This window comes from Conger conger, chromosome 6 (assembly GCF_963514075.1).
Source record: "Conger conger chromosome 6, fConCon1.1, whole genome shotgun sequence".
NCBI lineage: Eukaryota > Metazoa > Chordata > Actinopteri > Anguilliformes > Congridae > Conger > Conger conger.
In genome coordinates this window covers 48,009,959-48,031,473 of record NC_083765.1, presented here as the reverse complement: position 1 = coordinate 48,031,473, position 21,515 = coordinate 48,009,959, and the positions used below count along the sequence as shown (strand labels likewise).

Sequence of the window (21,515 nt, the reverse complement as noted above, 5' to 3'; positions counted from 1 at the left end):
TATTACGGCAGATTTATTCAGAACGCAAGTGTAATATTGTAAAATGCAGATTTTGAAATGGTTTACTTTCTTAAAACACAAGATATCAACAGTCACGCCATTGTTGATATAGTTATGATTACATGAACTTCCCGTAAAAAAAGTCTGTAAATTCAACCCAAAAATAATGTTTGAAGTGAGAGATAAACGGAATCATGATGAATTTCTATAGCCATACTGTTGTTTAGGCTGCATGTGACAACTGAAGAAGCAGTATTATCAGGGGCAGACAAAAGGATAGTGGTTACTTCATTTATTTATTAATATATCGATAAACTACCACGCCTGAGCCAATGTTTTGGCAAAGCCTTTCTCAAGATGGCTGTAGAAAGGCTTGCCAAAACCTCAGGACTGGTGTAGTAGGTAAGCATTACCATGGGCTGTGATATAAGATGATGGTCAATAACAAAATAGGGGCTGGTTACATGAACACAGATTAATCTTAATCCTGGACTAAATGCAGTTTTGTATGGATAATCTCCAACAGAATTTATCGAGAACTAGGCTTAATCTGCATCTGAAACTCAGTAATTATAATTATAACTTCATTTGTAGATACAAAGTGTTGAAATTTCAATCACGTTCCAGTATTGGTTTATTAATATAATCTTACTTTTTAATTTTTAAATGAAAGGTGACTGTTAAGCATTTACCTTAAGCATTCAAAAAAATCAAATGAGGCTAGATATCGTTTATGAAAGAAATCGGGAGCTATGATTTTGGGACTACATCTACATTATGCTATAAGAATATCTTGAATCCTAAAGAATGCCATTGTACTATTGCATAGCAAAATTATAAATCTTTAATAATCATAAAACCGCATGCAACTACAGTACATGCCAAACTCGGGTTCTAAGGTAGCTTTTAATGTTAACTTCAATTACAAACAAGCTTACTCGAAAGTACAGTTCATATTTGGAGTGGAATACCAAACAATGTCCACGCAAATAGTGCATAATGTCACCTAACAAGACATTCAAAATCACTTGCTGTCCTGCTTGCATATCGATCTTAAAAACCATACTGAAAGTTTTAGTGCAACCCTTGATCGGGCTCCAGATCAAAATCCCATTACATGGCCGTGAACTGCATTGACAATGAAAATGCATGGGGCTTTTCAAGCCAACCGAAAGAAGTTTGTTTTAACGTTACTGTACCTTACACTCCTGGTTCTCTAGCTTGCATAGCTTTTCAAGATCAACCATTTGATCTGAAATGTGTTTAACACAACAGTTTAGCCAAGTTACGTTAATGCAACTCTGAACAGCGGTGGGATCAGCTCCAGTGCTAGTAAACTGACTTACCTTTTCGTCGGCGTTTTCAAATGTCTGTTGAAATTTGACGTGGTTGCTCCCACATCTTTTATTTTAATTCTCCACATTTTGCTCATTGCAATCATTTTGTTTGGCTTGATGAGCCTGAATTATTTAAACTCAAAGGCCACAATATGCGGAACTGTAGCTAATCTCAGCGAGCTATGCTGCAAGAAATACAGCGTATGCTATGGTTGCAAGTAAAAGGCGCACGGTGTGGCACATAAAACAACGTCGGGTGTGTTTTAACGAAGGAATATCTTTCATATAAATAATTGAAATTGGCATTGACATTATTCACTTTGTTATTTTCATGATGCCATTTGGCAGACTCTTATTGCTCACAAGTCCTTATTGACGAGTCCGAGTCGAGTCTCAATCATTTTGGTCCGAGTCGAGTCTGGAGTCCGTGTATGTGCGACTCAAGTCGAGTCCCCATCTCACAACCTAGATAACCAGAAACTATTGGCTATGAAGTTTATTTCAACCAGAGGTGGGTATTTACAATGTACGATAGGCCTATTGTCCAATCACAGTATATCAAAAAACAGATTCGCTGTCAATAAAATTGGGAGTTCTGGGGCGCAGAGAGCCGCGTCCTGTGGAAAATCTAATGAAGGTTAGGCTGATTGGAGAGTCTAAATTGCCCGTGGGTATGAGTGTGTGAGTGAATGGTGTATGTGCCAGGGTGTATTCCTGCCTTTCGGCCAATGTATGCTGGGATAGGCTCCAGCCACCCTGCAGTGGGGTTAAGATAATGGATGGATGGATGGATGGATTATTCAATTATGTCTTGTTCAATCTTATTCAATGAAGGGGAGTGGGGGCGGCGCCCCAGCGCCATCTATTGGCCAGCTCACTGTCTCACACGTTTACATACCATTTTCATTTTTTTTAAGCATACATTTACTTAATTTTTTTTAAAGCTTAATGTTGGATCAGATTCTTTTTTTTTTGTGACTGTTGAATTAGGTAAAAAGTTCTGTGGGCAAAAATGTGTTGTTAATGAGAGAGGTCAAAGGACAGAGACCAGTCGAAGCTGACAGGAATGTGACAGTAACGCAAATAACCATGCATTACAACAGTGGTATGCAGAAGAGCATCTTTGAACACACAAGTGTCAAAGATAAGTCCAATAAGTCTAAAAAACAAGTCTTATAAATACCTAATAAAGTGCTCACTGCGTGTATGTCTTGCACTGTTACCTGGACAGGTGTCAATACCTCCTTAATTCTGTTAATTTAAGAAAGTAAATTAAATTGATTAATTGGAAATAAACAGAGACTACACTGCATCCACATCCATATCTATGAAGATGTCAGCAGTTGACATAACATAGGCTTAATGAAGTCCACCTTTTAACACACTGAATGCTGATTAGTGCGTTTGAATTATTGGCATAATTAGTGTAGCTTGTGTTCAGATTTCAATAAGTGTTCAGATTTCAATAGTTAGTCATTTACATGTACCTTGTTAGTTTGAACTTGCTAATAGTATACTGTACAGTAATTATTCAGCCTTGGTTAATGGATATACTGTAATAAACATTTTAGGATGCCTGTGCTTTGACATTGTACCATTCCACACCACTCTCCTTTTCACAAATTGAAACACTCTCCGTGATGGATCAATATCAGTTGTGAGAATCGATAGAAAACAGGCTTTAAAAAGTGACCACTTTATGCACTCAAGCACCTCTGCTGAATCGAGTCAGTGATACATTCTGCAAAATGAAGAGCTGCCATCTTATTATTGAATATCCTCCTCGTTTTCTGACAGGTTGAAGTCTAGGCAGGTATAATATATAGTTTATGTTATTACCCAGAGCATCTCAAAGTCAAAACAACAATGTTTTATAGGTTGAACCATTCCAATGCAATACTAGTGTTATATTCATACTTTATGCAAGCATAAAATTAAAATATCACTGTTATAAAACAATCAATATAGTTCCATAATAGTTTCTACATTTTCTAGGTGCTGAATATCAATCTGACCTAATCCCTTTGGTTCCCTGTGGTCAGACATCAACTTATCAACCCAAGGGTCAGGCAACCGGGCTGTTAATGATATTCATGATATGAATATTACGCAAATTGAAAAAATAGTTTCCTGCAAGGCACATATACTCCCTAGACCTTTTTTGTGTGTCTGAGGGACTTCATTGATGGGATTAAGCCATTGGCATTACCTCTGCCCACTTGTTAGCCCAAATTCCTATGGGCTTGCGTCCTCCAAGCTCCATAGTGGGCAGTGAGGTCCCTGTCAGTGCGGGTGCAGAGTGCTCTAATTGTCCATATTGTTGTAATGACATAATTAGCGCCGGCTGCCAGAGAGAGGCAGAGAGTGGCAGATGGCGGCCGGGATCCTCGTCTGGACATTGACCTCGCTGGTGTTGCTGGCAGGGGCAGACGCCAGCCATGGACAGAGGCATGGCTGGGTGGACTGGGGGCACAGGGGCAGACGCTTTTGACACGGCTGGGTCCAGCGCTCACACAGAATCCCCGCAGGAGAGTAAAAGAGGACATGGAAAAGTCCTGATAACTGAGGCGGAGGGGACATTCAGTTCAGACATTTGTGCTAGTTTCAAAAACTGTTACATGGCATCATGTGTCCTTTATTGAGGGGGGGGGGGGGGGGGGGGGGGGCACAAAATTTGTCTCAGTGAAACTAATCTTTTTTAGATTGTGTGGGATGAGCTAATCAGGAAATGTGTAAATCAGATTAACAGTGTCTTTCTGAAAGTGTCTGTGAAGGCAAGTGATAATTATGTAAATTTATGAAATGTTATATAACATGCATTAATAATTACTTATTCACACATATCCAAAACTGTATCCAAAATATATTATTTTAATCTGAGTCAACAAATATTGAGGGTATTCAGTGGAGTAAAAAAATGGCCTGGATAGCATAATAGATTATTCATAAAAAACCTGGCAGACAGCCATAGTCCCTACACCCTCTGCAGGCCTGCTTACCTTAACAGAAGCTCATTACATTACATTAATGGCATTTGGCAGACGCTCTGATCCAGAGCGATGTACAGTTGATTAGACTAAGCAGGAGATAATCCTCCCCTGGAGCAATGCAGGGTTACAGGCCTTGCCCAAGGGCCCAACAGCTGTGCGGATGTTATTGTGGCTACACTGGGATTCAAACCACCGACCTTGCGGGTCCCAGTCATATAACTGTCATATACCTTAACCACTACACTACAGACCACTGCAAATGCAGCTCAAATGCAGTTTGATCAATGAAGCACACTGACTCCAGAATGGAATACGCTTGATGGTTTTAATTTTCTCCCTTTCAGATGGAATGATATTTTACACTTTAACGCACGTACCCAATCGCTTTCGGCCTTCCTTAACAGTCACATCATTACGGACTCCTCTTTTTTTTAGTTCCATTCATTCCATGAGATCTGTTAGTTATCAGTAGGCCCAGATGGAATCTGCTGACTTTTTGGGGGTTTTCTGAGGGTTTTCCTGCCGAAAATGTTTTAATTCAAGCTGAGAGGATCACAGTGTTACAGGAAGATGGCAGTTACAAACGGCTTGCATTTTAACACTACAAAGGCCATCTGGCATTTTTGACTTTACAGACATGCTGAAATCTAAATTCACTTTTTCCTCACCTTAGTAAATTCTACATACGAACATGTCTCGAAGTATATATTCCAAAAACATTATAACATTTTAATACTTGTGTATTTTCACACCGTTTTTTTCCATCAACTTCCTGGAAAACAAGATTTTACAAGATTTGGCATCAGTGTGCCAGCGGGCATGTATTCAGATGAAATTAATGTAAATTTTCTGTCCTTTCAGGCAACGGCGCATATTCTTCCATAGAGACATAGGCTACAGCTCTGTTTCCCCCTCTTCATTTAACGGCAGTCAGATCGACTCCCCACCCTCCAAAAATTTCCCCTGAAAGAGCCGTTTCACTCACGTATACGTCACATCGCGGAAGCTAGTGCTGCTCTAACTTCTGTTCAGTGTATCTTTAATTTTAATATTAAGTGACAGAAATAGTGATTAGAGATAATCGTTCTGACAGGCAAATCGGTCTAGTGTTATCTTCAGCGAATTTAGTGATAAATTCTCAATGAATTCAAAATGTTAGCAAGCTAGTAGTCACTTGGTACTTGCCTGAATCAACCACTCACCTTCCTGCATGTTGTGGAAGTGACTTGAGATGCACAAGTAGCGTCTGCCACTTGAGGTAGTCTGCATAGTGCTGACAAACTACAAAACAATGTACACTCCCCCATTCTAGTAAAAGTCCTTGCCGTATTCATTGTACATAGATTGACCCTCTACTGCATGCATTATGAAATCGTTGATTAAGAACTTTGGGACAACATGCAACAAGGAGTAAAAATAAAAATGCCTTTAATGAAGATTTATCTTTTCTATTAAAAATGAAATTGCATGAAAGTATATCAATCGAAAGGCAAAAATATGGAAACATTCAATCTGCAGAACAAGCCAATCGGTCATTTTAGTGGAGGTATGTTACCGACATGCAACAATGCACAAGCCAAAAAGTACAGCTTGTAGGTATTCTAGCATAGAATAGACAAAGTCACGGCTGCTTTGTCATGTGGTCCTACTCAAATTCAGCTTTACGGCTTATGGAAGTAAAGGAAATTAAGGAACACTTCATACTTCAAGCACTGGACCTTTGGTGATGCCCTTGCATCCAGGGAATTTGCATCTTCCTCTGCTCTCATGGTAGACATGTCAGTGGTCTGTGTTGTCCAGATGGATAGGGGCAAGGTGGCCTCTTTTGTATTTTGCATCAAGGCCTAAGCTAAATCAATAAAACGGATTATAATATATTGTTATTTATCATTTTAACTTCAAAAACAAAGTATGTACTGACTGTTACAAGAATTATTGGTGATTTACTAATGTCTTAGTGGCATATCACTAAAAAGCATGAAAACATTATCGCATGTTGTTGCTTTGAAGCAACATACCCATTTTATCAATTTACAAAATATATACTTGAACACATAATACAATGATACAAATTTAATCAGAACCTCAGATTGTGAAAATATTTTTTTGCTGATATAAATCTTCAAGATGGTGCTATTTGGTGCTAACTTTTGGGAGACGAAAAATATGGCTGCCACACATGCTGCACATCGAGGAAGAGAGGTTGAAAAAAGGAAGGAAAAGTCATGATCAAATACAAGTACACGATTGGTTACCTTTACTCTCACCCTTGTAGAAAGGGCATTTATCATTGGACTATATTTTTTGGTGTGTGTGATGAAGGAAAAACATTGTTACCTGGAAGCAGCACCATGCGATTGAGGGTTAAGCCCACTTGGCTCCTCTATCGTAGATCTACTTTTGAACATTGTTTGTTTTCCTTCACTTTTTATACAACAGATTAACAATAACAATATTTTAATCTGTTACTGTTATGTACGGTACTGAGGACCCAAAAGCAGACCAATGGATAATCCAAAAATATAGTTTATTCAGTCCAAGTTCAGAGGCAAGAGATCAACAGACTATACCCAAATCAAAAAGCAAAAGAATGGTCGAAAAGCAAAGGTCGAAATCTGTGAGGGAGCGGGGGCGGGAGACGAACATATGGGGCCAAACTTCCCAACGATTTGGCAACCGAAATTGAAGAGGGCTTAAGCAACCAAAATAGAGAAGGTCCAGGGGAACCGCCCAACCCAAGAAAAACCGAACTACTGGTCCCTATACTTCTAATTAATTTGTAAAGAGATAACTGAATGCTTTTCCAAACTAAAAGCAATTCAGTCCTCCAACTACCTCTATACCGGCTCAGTGTAGGTGTCAAAATGAAGCATTAAGCCCACAGCAGTGCCAGGAAGAGACTTAAATAGCGATCCACGCAGCTTGATTACACCAGCATTCCACATGCAGAAGGTAATTTCACATGCAGAAGGTAACACCCTCTCGTGGTCTAGAGAGGTAAAACCCGGAATTTCCAGAAGTAGGTTGTGGAAACCATGACAGAAATCCAGGGGTCCGAAAAACAGAGGTACAAAAAGGACTGAGGCAAAAATCAAAGTCGAAGACGTAGCAAAATCATCAAAACCAAACAAACAGATGGGCAACCAAAACAAGAGGGCAAGGCAAACTCAGAAATCAAATCAAAGGGGTGTCATATATGAATCTCAATAAACAGTCAATGTTCTGACAAAGAACACTGTGGAGACTAAGGTTTAAATACATGAAGGAAGGTGACAATCTAGGTGGGGCTCAATAGAAAAGTGGGAAACATAATGGGGTAATGATACAGTAACGGGGAGACGAAAAATGCGGACTGGATGCACATAGAGACACATCTAAGACATACGGCTCCAGAAAAGGGAGTGAACATTTGCATAGAGTTGGAGACATAGTGATAGTAAGAGACAGGTGCGAACACTCGCTGAAACTAAGCAAGTAATCAGAGATAGCATAGGAAGGTGGAGTTATAGAACAGCATGGAAAACTAGGAGATGATAATCAGTTATGTGATTAAATCTAAACTACCCAATTTCAGTGATTGTTAGTTTGTTAGTTAGACAGACAGTAAGTGTATTAATCGGATTAGTACTGTACAATATCTAAATTAGTATTAGTTAGTAAGAATAGTGCTTTTATCTACCAAGAGAAGCCGGAAGTGAGGAAGGCGAGGCTGGAAGAAATGTTGAAAACCCGGAAGCTACTGAAACCACCCGAATAGTGAAGCACGCAGACAGGGGAGTGACTCGGGCTCAGAAACATTCAGACACAGACAACACAGGGGATCACAAATGCAAAAGCTGTAATGGGAACAATAACCAGATGTGCACGATATGAATAAATAACAAGAATAAACATAAATAAACTTGAAAACAAACAGAACAAACTCAGAAACATTACAGTAACAATATTTTATAACTAGCTATCGAGCTAGCTACTACTAACTTGCGAGAGGGGACAATGTTGTATTCACTTGCTGACTTTCAACGTTCAAATTCAGCAGAATTTGGTGGAATTTTCGTCCGAGTTCTGCGTCCGCGGATTCCGTGCGGGCCTGGTTATCAGGCATTACAGTTCAATTAGTTCAGGAATTTGAAAGACAATGGTACTTTGTAGAGTTCTAAGAGTCCCAGGTGCTTTCATGGTCTGAACTTTTTTGTTAAAATTGCAATGCCATTGATTTTATTTTCTTATTTCACTCTTGACTAGGGGGATTTGGCAGGATATTGATTTTTGATAAAATGATTGCAGTTCCAATTTGGAGTTAAATTTCAATGAATTAAAACACACATTTGTACTTTGGTATTCCTACAGGTTTTATTATCAGATGGTTTTTCAGGTTTTCGTTGGTTTGCAAACTGCAATAAGTTACTATAAGGTACCTTAACCACTATGCTACAGGCCGCCCCCTATTAAACAATTATAACTGAATATTCTGTGTAATGTGAAATATATTTGCCAAAACCTCTCATACGCTTGTACTCAAGCAATACATTAAAGCTCTGAAGGACAATCCTTTCTGAGACAGACTCCACTTTGAAAGTGAAAAGAAAAGGTTCCCCCTGTGTTATTTCATGGAATTTTCCATTCCACATTTCCGTATGTGTATGTTTGCGTCTGTGTGTATTCCTGTTTGTGTGTGAATGTATGTGTGCTTATGTATGTCTGTGTGTGCTTGTTTCCTAGCGGTCCCGGGTAAGAGGAACGAGCTGTATTATGAGTGCTGTAAGGAGCCGTACCCAGACGTGACGTTCACGGTCACCATGCGCAGGCGCACGCTCTACTACGGTCTGAACCTGCTCATCCCCTGCGTGCTCATCTCTGGCCTGGCCCTGCTTGTCTTCCTGCTGCCTGCAGACTCTGGGGAGAAGATATCACTGGGTGAGAGACTGGGAGAGAGCCTGTGGAAGCCACACGTTGCCTCCTTGTCAGTACAGGGGTCCCCAGTCTTATCCAAAAATTGCCGGTGGGTGCACGTTTATCCCAGCTCTAAGACACCTGATTTTACTTATTAATGTCTTGTATTCAGACCATGATTAGGTAATTAGTGGAATCAGGTGTCTTAGTGCTGGTCTGAAACAAAAACCTGCACTCACACTGGCCCTTTTCTGATAATATTGGGGACCCCTTATTTACACATCCCGTGGCGTATACGTACCTCACAACACTTTTCAGAACAAAGATTATGTTCTCAGAGGTAAACTTTGCTGCAGGTTAAAAGGAACTGTCCACTAGGAGTAGTAATTTAAGGAATGTAACATTATGAGCATTTTCTAAATCCTCTTGAGATTCTCATTTTTCTGTTAGTTAGACTTGTGCCAAGTGTATAAATATTTGTCTATAAATGTGGTTTTCAAACACAGATCACAAACGGAAGTAGCTGACCACTAGATTGAACCACTTGTGGTGACCCATGGGGTGAGAGAGGAAGAGAGAGCGAGAATAAGTCATCAAAAATTATATTTATTAATTTTTCTAAGTGCCTTCAGGGCACATTCCAAAAGTCCCAAACAAAAACTTTCTTTTTCAACAAAAAAGGAAAAAAAGTCACCGGTCCTCCTGGATTCACGTGACGGTGTTGGCACGTCCGTATTCGTGGCGGGACCGTCCAACCCACGCCTTTCCTTGACTCGAAATATCCGCGCCTCCACCTTGTCGTGCGTCTTTTAGTGATACGCTGTTTACATTACATTACATTACATGGCATTTAGCAGATGCTCTTATCCAGAGCGACATACAACAAAGTGCAAATTAAACACAAGAAGTGCAAAGAGGACCTGAGAGGACAGTATAGTTCCGAGTCCTAGTGTAAACATGCAGAAAATCAGAACCCTTTAAGAGTACAATCAACTGTCAAACTAGCATACCACAATTGCAGCTAGAATACAAAAATAACAATACCTATACAAGTAACAATATCTATACAATCTATACATAAGTGCCATTACAGTCTAAGGCTAATTATGGTGGTGAGTTGGGGAGGGAAAGGTGTAGCCTGAAGAGATGGGTCTTCAGTCTGCGCTTGAAGGAGGTCAGAGACTCTGCCGTTCTGACATCCACCGGGAGGTCATTCCACCACCGTGGGACCAGGACAGACAGCAGTCGCGAGCGTGAGGTGCAGGTGTGGCGAGGAGGAGGCGCCAGACGGCACGAAGTGGCAGAACGGAGGGGTCTTGTTGGTGTATAAGTCTTGATAAGGGATTGAATATATACAGGGGCTGATCGTTCAACTGCCTGGTATGCGAGCACCAAAGTTTTAAATTTGATGCGAGCCATAACAGGCAGCCAGTGGAGGTTGCGGAGCAGGGGGGTGACATGTGAATGTCTGGGAATATTGGATACCAGACGGGCTGCAGCATTCTGGATCAGTTGTAGGGGTCTGATGGCAGATGCTGGAAGGCCAGCCAGCAGAGAATTGCAATAGTCCAGGCGGGACAGGACCATTGCTTGAACAAGGAGCTGAGTGGAGTAGGTGGTCAGATTCTCCGGATGTTGTACAGGAAGAACCTGCACGCCCGGGTCACCGTAGCGATGTCTGAGAGAAGGATAGCCTGTTGTCCATCACCACTCCAAGGTTTCTTGCACTAGGGGATGAGGTCACTGTGGTATCCCCTAGTGAGATGGAGAAATCAGAGAAGGGAGAGGTTAAAGCAGGGATGAAGATGACCTCCGTCTTACCTGGGTTGAGCTTTAGATGGTTGCCCATCCAGCTCAGGCAGGCGGAGATACGGTTAGAGACCTGTGTGTCTGATGGGGGGAAGGAGAAAAAGAGTTGGGTGTCATCGGCATAACAACGATAGGAGATGCCATGAGCAGAGATAACGGGGCCAAGGGATCTTGTGTAGATGGAGAAGAGGAGGGGTCCGAGGACTGAGCCTGTAACAAGTGGGCGAGGGGTTGACACCCCTCCAGCCCAGGACACCTGGGAGGACCGGCCAGAGAGATAAGATTTGATCCACTCTAAGGCTGTGCCACAGGTCCCTGTAGATGCCAGGGAGGCCAAGAGGATGGAGTGGTTGACCATGTTGAACGCTGCAGAGAGATCAAGAAGGATCAGGACAGAGGAGAGAGAGGTAGCTCGTGCAGCCTGAAGGGACTCATTGACAGAGAGGAGTGCAGTCTCCGTCGAGTGGCCAGGTCTGAAGCCGGACTGGTGGGGGTCCAGCAGGTTATTCTGAGAGAGGAAGGAAGAGAGTTGGTTGGAGGCGGCTCGTTCAATGGATTTGGATAGAAAAGGAAGGAGAGATACCGGACGGTAGTTTTGAATGCAGGAGGGGTCTAGAGTGGGTTTCTTTAGGAGCGGGGTGATGTAGGCCCTCTTGAATGATGAGCGAAAGCAGCCAGAGGACAGAGAGGAGTTAACAAGGGAGGTGACAAACGGGAGGATGTCAGGCGTGATTGCCTGAAAGAGGTTTGAGGGGATGGGGTCCAGGGCACAAGTAGTAGGGCGGTGGGAGAGCAGGAGGTGAGACACATCAGCATCTGTAAGGGGACAGAAAGAGGAGAAACAGGGGGCAGACACAGAAAGGGAGGCAGGCATAGAAGTGGTAGTGGTCGCGAAGGTGCTGCGGATATCTGCAACCTTCCCGTCAAAAAATACCGCAAAGTCATCAGCAGTGAGCGAGGACTGAGATGGTGGGGGAGGTGTGCTGAGGAGAGAGGAGAAAATGGAGAACAGTTGATGAGGGTTAGAAGTGGAGTTCTGGATTTTTGTTTGGAAGTCATTTCTTTTGGCAGTGGTGATAGCGGAGGAGAATTCCGCCAGGAGAGCCTGATAGGAAGACAGGTCCGATGGGTCTTTTGATTTCCTCCACTTCCTCTCAGCTGCACGTAGGCTGGGCCTGGAGGAGCGTAGAAGGTCAGAAACCCATGGGCTGGGAGGGGATCAAGCAGGCCGGGAGACAAGAGGACAGAGAGAGTCAAGGGCTGAGGAGAGAGAGGAAAGCAGTGCGGAAGATGCAGAATCAGTGGGTAGTTTGGAGAAGGATTCAAGAGGAGGGAGGGAAGCGGTGACTCTGGGGGCAAGGGAGGAGGGTGATAGAGAGCGGAGGTTACATTGCACAGAAACAGTGGGGGTGAGAGATGGGGAGGGAGGTAGAGGGGCTCGGGGGATGGAAGGAAATGAAGTGGTGATCAGACTTGTGTAAAGGGGTAACAGTGGGGTTAGAAGAGCAGCAGTTCCTCAGAAAGATCAGGTCAAGAAGGTTTCCAGCCTTGTGAGTTGGGGGAGAGGGCTGCAGAGAGAGGTCAAAGGAGTGAAGTAGTGGTAAGAACGCAGCAGACTGGGAGGCTTCCAGGTGGATGTTGAAATCTCCCAGGAGGATAAGTGGGGTGCCATCCTCAGGGAATGAGCTGAGTAGAGTGTCAAGCTCATCAAGGAAACTTCCCAGGGCACCTGGGGGACGATAAACGATGACAATATAAAATTTAACAGGGTGAGTAATTGAGACAGCGTGGCATTCAAAGGTGGATAGGGATAGGTCAGTGAGGGAAAACGCAGAGAATTTCCAGGAAGGGGAGATCAGTGCCACCTCCACGGCCAGAGGGCCGGGGGGTGTGTGAGAAGGAGAAGGAGGATGAGAGGGCAGCGGGGGTGCCGGTGTTCTCTGGTGTAATCCAGGTCTCAGTGAGGGCAAGGAACTGTAGGGACAGGAGGGAGGCATAACCAGTAATGAAGTCAGCCTTCCGTGTGGCAGACTGGCAGTTCCATAGCCCCCCTGCAACTGTGAAGTTGTCACAGGGGGTCAGTGAGGGGTAGCAGAGGTTGGTGGGGTTCCGTCGCCGTGGAGGGCCACGTTGCTGGAAGCGAGTTCTGAAGGGGAGAGAACAGACTGTAATGGGGTGCTGACACACCATACCATTCCAAAATGGGAGGGAGCGAGCGTCGCTCTGAGCACGCCAATATAAACTGCTAATTACTAATGCAAACTAGCGATCTAATAATTACCCTAACAATTGCAGCGTCCAAAGAATCTAACTGATTCTGATCACCTAATCAGAATAACAGAACCACGCCCGTCTCCCTCAGTACTCCACCCCGCTGTGTGCTCGCACCCGTCTCTCTCAGTACTCCGCCCCGCTCTGTGCTCGCACCCGTCTCCCTCAGTACTCCGCCCCGCTCTGTGCTCGCGCCCGTCTCCCTCAGTACTCCGCCCCGCTCTGTGCTCGCGCCCGTCTCTCTCAGTACTCCGCCCCGCTCTGTGCTCGCGCCCGTCTCCCTCAGTACTCCACCCCGCTGTGTGCTCGCACCCGTCTCTCTCAGTACTCCGCCCCGCTCTGTGCTCGCACCCGTCTCCCTCAGTACTCCGCCCCGCTCTGTGCTCGCGCCCGTCTCCCTCAGTACTCCGCCCCGCTCTGTGCTCGCACCCATCTCCCTCAGTACTCCGCCCCGCTCTGTGCGTGCGCCCGTCTCCCTCAGTACTCCGCCCCGCTCTGTGCTCGCGCCCGTCTCCCTCAGTACTCCGCCCCGCTCTGTGCTCGCGCCCGTCTCCCTCAGTACTCAGCCCCGCTCTGTGCTCGCGCCCGTCTCCCTCAGTACTCCGCCCCACTCTGTGCTCGCATCCGTCTCCCTCAGTACTCCGCCCCGATCTGTGCTCGCGCCCATCTCCCTCAGTACTCCGCCCCGCTCTGTGCGCGCCCATCTCCCTCAGCACTCCGCCCCGATCTGTGCTCGCGCCCGGCCTTTTGTAGGGCGTCTCACTCCCTCTTGGACTCGGTCCAGCTGCGCCTGTCCAATCAGAAGTTGTTAGAGTTTGTTGTTTGCATTCCCCACGCGCCTTTCCCCGGTGTTGCTGGCCTTGGTGCTGACTCTCCTCGCCAGCTCTCTCCAAGGTGCTGACCTGTTAAATACGAACTCGGGAAATACACATTGTAAATTATTCTCCCGAGCACTTGGCGTGGTGCACGGGTTGTTCCACTCCCATGGTGTACCGATCCCTGATCGGGCCGCCACACACTACTCTAAACCACTAGTCGTCACACTTGCCTCCTGAGTTTACGTGCCACTTCTCCAGTAATTTAAGGTCTAAACTTGCCTTCAGCACCCTCAGTGGACATTTGACTTTGAAACTGCAGCAAAATGTATCTGTGAGAATGAAATCTTCATTCTACCTCAGTGGTACATATTTGCCATATGACTGGGTAGGACCTTGATCTACTACTTGATATGCTGTAATACCAATAGTCATAGCAAAGTGTTACACATTTAATTTGTGGCTGTTTGTACTATCTTAATAAAGATCAGAAAAGTGTTTTTCTTTGCAAAATTTCCTGTGACTGATACTTCAGGCTTCATTCATACCGTTAATGCCCTATTTGAAATTGAAACAATTTTCTCAGCAGCAAGACTGTAATTAGTCCCAATTAGTCTGTTCTAATGCTGTAAATATTGGTTCCATGGGATTACTTAAATTCTGTGCTGGCAACGCTGAAATTCTCTGGTGTTGCAGTATTTTTAAATTAAGGTCCCTGGGTGTGGTGTGTACTGTATGCTGGGCAAATAATCGAGCCAGGTTGGCATGCCAATAATTTATAATTTAATTAACCATTCAAAGAAAAAAGACTAAATCTACCATACCTTCAGTAACACAGCTTCAACAGTAAACAGTGGCAATAGTTTCAGAACACCTTATTTATTTGATGTGATGTTGCTTTCTAAACTAGTGTCTTCAGCACAAGACTTAACTGCGGCCATATAGCCATAGCACACACTCTTCCTATGACTACCCCTAACCCTGAGTATATGCATTGCTGTGATCTATTTCTTATCCTTCTGCTACCTTGAATCTGTTGATTACCCAAAACTCAGAATAGAATTGACCAAACCTTGACTACCCCAATTACCTAATCTGTCAGTTGAATCTAATGAGCCATCCCCCCATTGGGAGCGTTGTCACTATTTAACTGACCTCAACCTTGAGGAGCCAATGCTTACAAGCCTGCTGTAAATCAATGGTGGGGAATACGTGAGATGGTTTGATGATTTGGATTGATGGATGGGCCCTGTATTTCTCCCTCACAGGGATCACAGTGCTACTCTCTCTCACCGTCTTCATGCTCCTGGTTGCGGAGATCATGCCGGCTACTTCTGACTCTGTACCACTCATAGGTAGGTAGCAGCACCCAAAGCTGAGATTCTCATGTACTTCCATCAGAGAAATGAGAGACTGTACCATGTGGTTCATAGCACAATAGGCACATCAGCATTTCTGAAATTTTACAAGTGTGAGAAATGCCAGTGTAATATTGAAACATTGTATCAGATGTTCAGCTTGAAGGAGCGAGATAGCTGGGGAGAGAGAGGGGAGAGAGAGAGATTGAGAAAGAGAGAGACAGAGAGAGGGAGAGAAAGAGACAGGAAGCAGGAAGCCCTTGAAGTCTCCAGCAACACGGTTGCTTCACTAGCGAGACCATCAGGTTCACACTAGGAAAAAACCCCAGACAGTTGCTTTGATAAATGGAGCACAGCAAAGATAAAAAAAAAACATTTTAAGGGCTGCTGGATCGCTCATTTGGTGAAGGCCCCACACTGTACAGAGAGAGCATTTCCTCTCAAAAACCATTTTACAATTGAATTGGATTTGAGAATAGAATAAATAGAATACAGGCCACCTTGTGTACAGACTTGCAATTGATGTTGTATATCCCAAACTGATTTTAGAATAACAAATACAGATATAGGGAGTGTGAATTTGTCAAGGCGAGCAAGTAGATTACCAGTACATCGTACTGTTGGTATGTCTTAGTATGGTTATTTTATAATATTTTCAAGTCGGATATCCTGTACAGTATGCCTTTAATGAAGTGAAAATAAAATCAGAAGCAAAATGTGTCTGTCAGGGATTTGGCTTTGACCGTTTCTTTTTGGTTCTGTTTGATTTATTTTTGGGAGTCGTGCTATCCAGAGGGAATGCCAAATACTGAAGAATTAATGGATGGAATAATTTGTGTGCTGACATGAAAAAGCTGAAGGGGAGAAAAAAAGGGGGGAGGGATTCCATTGAGATACATGCATGAGAATGGAAAATTCCATGAAATAACACAGGGAGAACCATTTCATTTCTGTCTGTCTCAGATACCAATTCAGAAAGGATTGTCCTTCAGAGCTTTAATGTATTGCTTGAGTACAAGCGTATGAGAGGTTTTGGCAAACATATTTTACATTACACTTAGAATATTCAGTTATAAATGTTTAATAGGGGGCGGCCTGTAGCGTAGTGGTTAAGGTACATGACTGGGATACGCAAGGTCAGTGGTTCGATCCCTGGTGTAGCCACAATGAGATCCGCACAGCTGTTGGGCCCTTGAGCAAGGCCCTTAACTGTGTATTACTCCAGGGGAGGATTGTCTCCTGCTTAGTCTAATCAACTGTACATCGCTCTGGATAAGAGCATCTGCCAAATGCCATTAATGTAATGTAATAGATCATTAATAATGGTATTATACAGTACTGTGCAAAAGTCTTAGGCACCCTAGACTTTATGATATATATGTTCATTTTTTTGTGTGTGTTAGTATAAAAGAACACATTTGAGATTTCCAAATATTCATTTTCCAAAATATTAAATTTTACATTGTTGTGTAAAATCAGCCTGTGGAGGCTGAATGAAGAAGTCTGGCAGGGGTGTAGGGTCTGATGATTTTTTGTAGGTAAGCTGGGGAAGACCCCTTAACTGCTTGGAAGGCTAGCACCAATGTTTTGAATTTGATGCGAGCCATGACAGGCAGCCAGTGGAGGGAAGTAAGCAGGGGGGTGACGTGAGTATTTGGGAAGGTTGAAGACCAGACAAGCTGCTGCATTCTGGATAAGTTGGAGGGGTCTGATAGCGGATGCTGGGAGGCCAGCCAAGAGGGAATTGCAGTAGTCCAGGCAAGACAGAACCATCGCTTGGACCAGGAGCTGGGTCGAGTAGGGGGTGAGAAAGGGGCGGATTCTCTGTATGTTGTATAGGAAGAACCTGCATGACCGGGTCACAGCCGCAATGTTCTCGGAGAGGGACAGTCTGCTGTCCATCACCACGCCAAGGTTTCTTGCACTGGGTGATGGTGTAAGTGTGGTATCCCCTAGGGAAATGGAGAGATCCAGATGGGGAGAGGTAATGGCAGGGATGAATATCATTTCAGTCTTACCTGGGTTGAGCTTTAGATGGTGGTTGTCCATCCAGCTCTGGATGTCACTCAGGCAAGCACAGATACGGGCTGAAACCTGTGTATCAGATGGTGGGAATGAGATGAAGAGTTGGGTATCGTCCGCATAGCAGTGGTAGGATAGACCATGTGCAGTGATAACAGGGCCAAGGGAACGAGTGTAAAGAGAAAAAAGAAGCGGGCCTAGGACTGAGCCCTGGGGAACTCCTGTGGCAAGGGGCCGAGGTGTTGATACCGTACCAGCCCAGGCGACCTGGAAGGAGCGACCAGAGAGGTAGGATTCAATCCAGTCCAGGGCTGTGCCACAGATTCCCATTGCTGACAGGGCAGACAGGAGGATGGAGTGATCCACAGTGTCGAAGGCAGCAGAGAGATCTAGAAAAATGAGGACAGAGGAGAGGGAGGCTGCTTGTGCGGCATGGAGTGATTCACTGACGAAGAGGAGCACGGTCTCTGTTGAGTGGCCAGATCTGAAGCCAGACTGGTGGGGGTCTAGCAGGTTGTTGTTACAAAAGAAAGAAGAAAGTTGACTAGAAGCGGCTCATTCTATGGTTTTAGATAGAAAAGGAAGAAGAGATACCGGGCGGGTTAAAAGCAACAGTAAAGAAGTTAAATGCATACATGCTTTATCTGTAAGAAGAAATGCATCCAGCATCTTCGTCTCTCTGTCTGTGTCCCCCTGTCGCTTCAGCTCAGTATTTCGCCAGCACCATGATGATTGTGGGCCTGTCCGTGGTGGTCACCGTCCTCGTGCTGCAGTTCCACCATCACGACCCCCACGGGGGCAAGATGCCAAAGTGGGTAAGTTGTTCATTGAAGTGTGGGAGGAACTCAAGGTACATGTGTATGCCTGGTCCCTGAGTGTGGTTGCCATTTTGTGTTTGTGATGTGTTCTATGAGACAAATCTTGCCACATTGCACACTGAGTTCTCAGCAGCTGGAAATGTTTCACTCACACAAGGTGCACACACCATCAAAGGTATTCCAAAACTGTACATGGCAACAGTAACCTCAGGCAAACACCCCCCCTTCCCCACCACCACCACCTTTCCTCAGCTGCCACTCACCACAGCAATAACACAGATGAATTGCAGGTAATAAATCATGCATCAGCCAGGGATAATGTCTCCTTATGGGCTATGTGCTCGTATACTGCATACTTTTCAAAAATCTTTATTTGAAGTGTCGTTTGAGTACATTCAAATGACACTTGAGTGAACAGTACAGGCATACACAGTAAAATGTTCAGTGTTATGGATTTGACTCTGTTACAGTTGAATAAACACTGGATATTTAACTAAGATCTTTACGGAGCTTTCTTTCTGACCATTTAACAACATTTTGGAGGCCATCACTGTATTGTTGTAGTGCAGCCTCAAAACATATAACAGGTTATTGACTTTTTTGTTTGATAAAAATATTGAAAAAAGTTATAAAACTTTTATATCATGATTCTGCTTTATTAAACCATATTTTGATAAGATGTCCAAAATCAAGTACACATAAGAACTAACAATGTATAAATATCCCTCATCATGACATCTAACCACACTGCAAATCAGTAGAGTGCTACTAGCTCGATTGTCCAACTTTTTGGGAAATTAACTTTTTTACCCATCATTGGACAGCACGATCAATACCAATTTTATCCCTGTGCAACCAGGATAAAAATATTAGAGAATATCTATGGGCTGTGTTATGCCTATGAATGGCTACAGTCGGAAGCAATGCATACGCATTCCAGTATCTCCAAAATCTGAGAGATTGTCTATTATTTTTGTGCTGGACTCACAGGGATGAATTTAAACATTATGCCTTAATGTTTAAGTCAGCTTCATATATTACATGATACTCATCTCAATCTCTGCCCTCCAGAGTCAATCTTTGCAATTGCCACAAATGGCCAGGTTTCTAATTTGGCTGGCTAAAACCAAAAGTGACAATGCGAAGAAAACCAATATTTTGAAAGTGGGAATGGAAACCTGGCCACATGCCCTTTGCATAGATAGGGTAATGCCTGACTTTGTGTCCCATGAAGAGATCTCACATTGGGCCCCACAACCCCAGCTCACCCCCCAAAAATCCTACATTCTAATATTTCTTGAGGGACCATGTTAATCAGTACCCTTGGAGTCATCCTGACTCCCCGCTCCCCTCCCCATATGGCAGCCCTGCCTGGCCATTGTGACAGAAACAGAGCGACACAGGACTGCATGTACACACTCTCATCACTGAGCGCTTTGCTTGTGTTTCCCTGTGTCCTCAGATCCGGGTGGTCCTGCTCAACTGGTGCGCCTGGTTCCTCAGGATGAAGAAGCCAGGCGAGGACCGCAAGCTGATTGGCTACAAGTACAGCCATGCCCCACAGCACCATTCCAGTGCTAGCTCCATCCAGCTGACGGCAGTGGGCGGCCAGCCAGCCAACACCAATGGCAACATGAACATGTACTTCGGCTACCATGCTATGGAGAACCCTTGCTGCCACCCCAGCAGTGACTCGGGTGTGATGTGCAGCCGCCCCGCCAGCTCCCCGCTGGACGACCGGGAGCCCCCCGGGAGGACCCCGCTGGCCGGGCAGATCCCCGAGATCTCCAAGATCCTGGAGGAGGTGCAGTACATCGCACGGAGGTTCCGGGAGCAGGACGAGGCCGAGGTCATCTGCAGCGAGTGGAAGTTTGCAGCGGCCGTGGTGGACCGTCTCTGCCTGGTAGCCTTCTCGCTCTTCTCCATCATCTGCACCTTCACCATCCTCATGTCTGCACCCAACTTCATTGAGGCCGTCTCCAAGGACTTCACATAGAGCCACCAGCACTACATGTAAGAACTTAGGGAAGGTAAACAAACTGACTATAAATGTTTACAGAAAAAAGAAATCCAATTATGTTTTGTCTATTGAGGAAAAAGAAAGGTAAAATTCTGAAAATATTTAATCATTAAAAAAAAACATGCTATATTTTGAAAATGTGGCCCCCTCTCCCCCTGTGGGTCCTAGATTTTGGCGAAATTCCTTTACTGTGGTGTCTGGGCAAATTTGGCACAGTGCCTCACTCATTTGATGCCGTTTTTTCATGTCATAAACGGTGTCCCCGGCCTGGAGATTCAGAAGATACGTCCACTTTGCCCTTTACTGACATTGCCCTTCTGTCCCGTATTTGTCCACAGGAGGCAAATTGTCATCGGTAAGGAGACGTTTCACTGTGAACCTGAAACTTTTCATCATGGCTCAGACCATTACACTTATCAACTGATATTCTTTCTAGTGTTCTTTTCAAACCATCTGCACTCAAATGAGCTTGTGTTTTCTCTCTGCTGGCCACTTTGTTGCTCTTATGACAGAAAATAGGATGTTGCCTTCAGTATTTTTAGTGCAGGACTCAAGATCTTTGGGACATATTCAGTATTTCTGTTATAGGGTGAGAAGGACCCTATCACAAATCACTGGCATTTATCACAAACCAATGGGACTCATTTTCCTCACAAGATTTAATGGTCACGCTTGCTCATCTTGGCACAAAAGTGCGGCCTGTTTCTCAGGAAGTAAACTAATACTGGAGGATACAGGAAAAAAAATTGTCATGCCCAAAAACTTCTAAAGATTACACAGAATTCATAATTCAAGCTGGATTTATGTGAAACTTCTCTCAAAGACTATATAATGGAAGGCCTGAGGTTGGGGTATTATGAATTTTTGAACAATGAAGTGGAACTGGATATGACTGAATGGAGGTGAATTTCACATGGATTTAGTTCAACTGTAAATAGAGAGTGTGCTGTGCTTCTGATGGCGTGCCTGGTTGTATTGATGTATTGCTGTGTGAGAACCTGACTAAATGAATTAACCATTGCTCTAGGCTACACGGCTGACAAACAAATAATTATGCGAATTCTCGCACCATCTGACAAGCAACCATTTTTTAAGTCAATAAGTTTAATTTAGCAGAAATATGTAGCACATGCTACATGAGTCTCTCTATTTGGTAAGAAACTGTTTGGCTATTTTAGTATG

General features: G+C 44.1%; 1 protein-coding gene across 1 annotated transcript in view; it reads left to right on the top strand.

Annotated features, from left to right (window-relative positions):
* The window catches only part of LOC133130385 (neuronal acetylcholine receptor subunit alpha-7-like), a gene marked incomplete at its 5' end in the record, with an annotated part of 74,561 nt that extends 54,252 nt beyond the window's left edge, over window positions 1–20,309 (top strand). Inside the window, 4 exons of the mRNA XM_061244949.1 lie at window positions 9,050–9,244; window positions 15,384–15,470; window positions 18,201–18,310; window positions 19,776–20,309. Coding sequence (XP_061100933.1) covers window positions 9,050–9,244; window positions 15,384–15,470; window positions 18,201–18,310; window positions 19,776–20,309 — 926 coding nt within the window. The remainder of the gene's footprint in view (window positions 1–9,049; window positions 9,245–15,383; window positions 15,471–18,200; window positions 18,311–19,775) is intronic.
* Window positions 20,310–21,515: the final 1,206 nt, after the last annotated feature.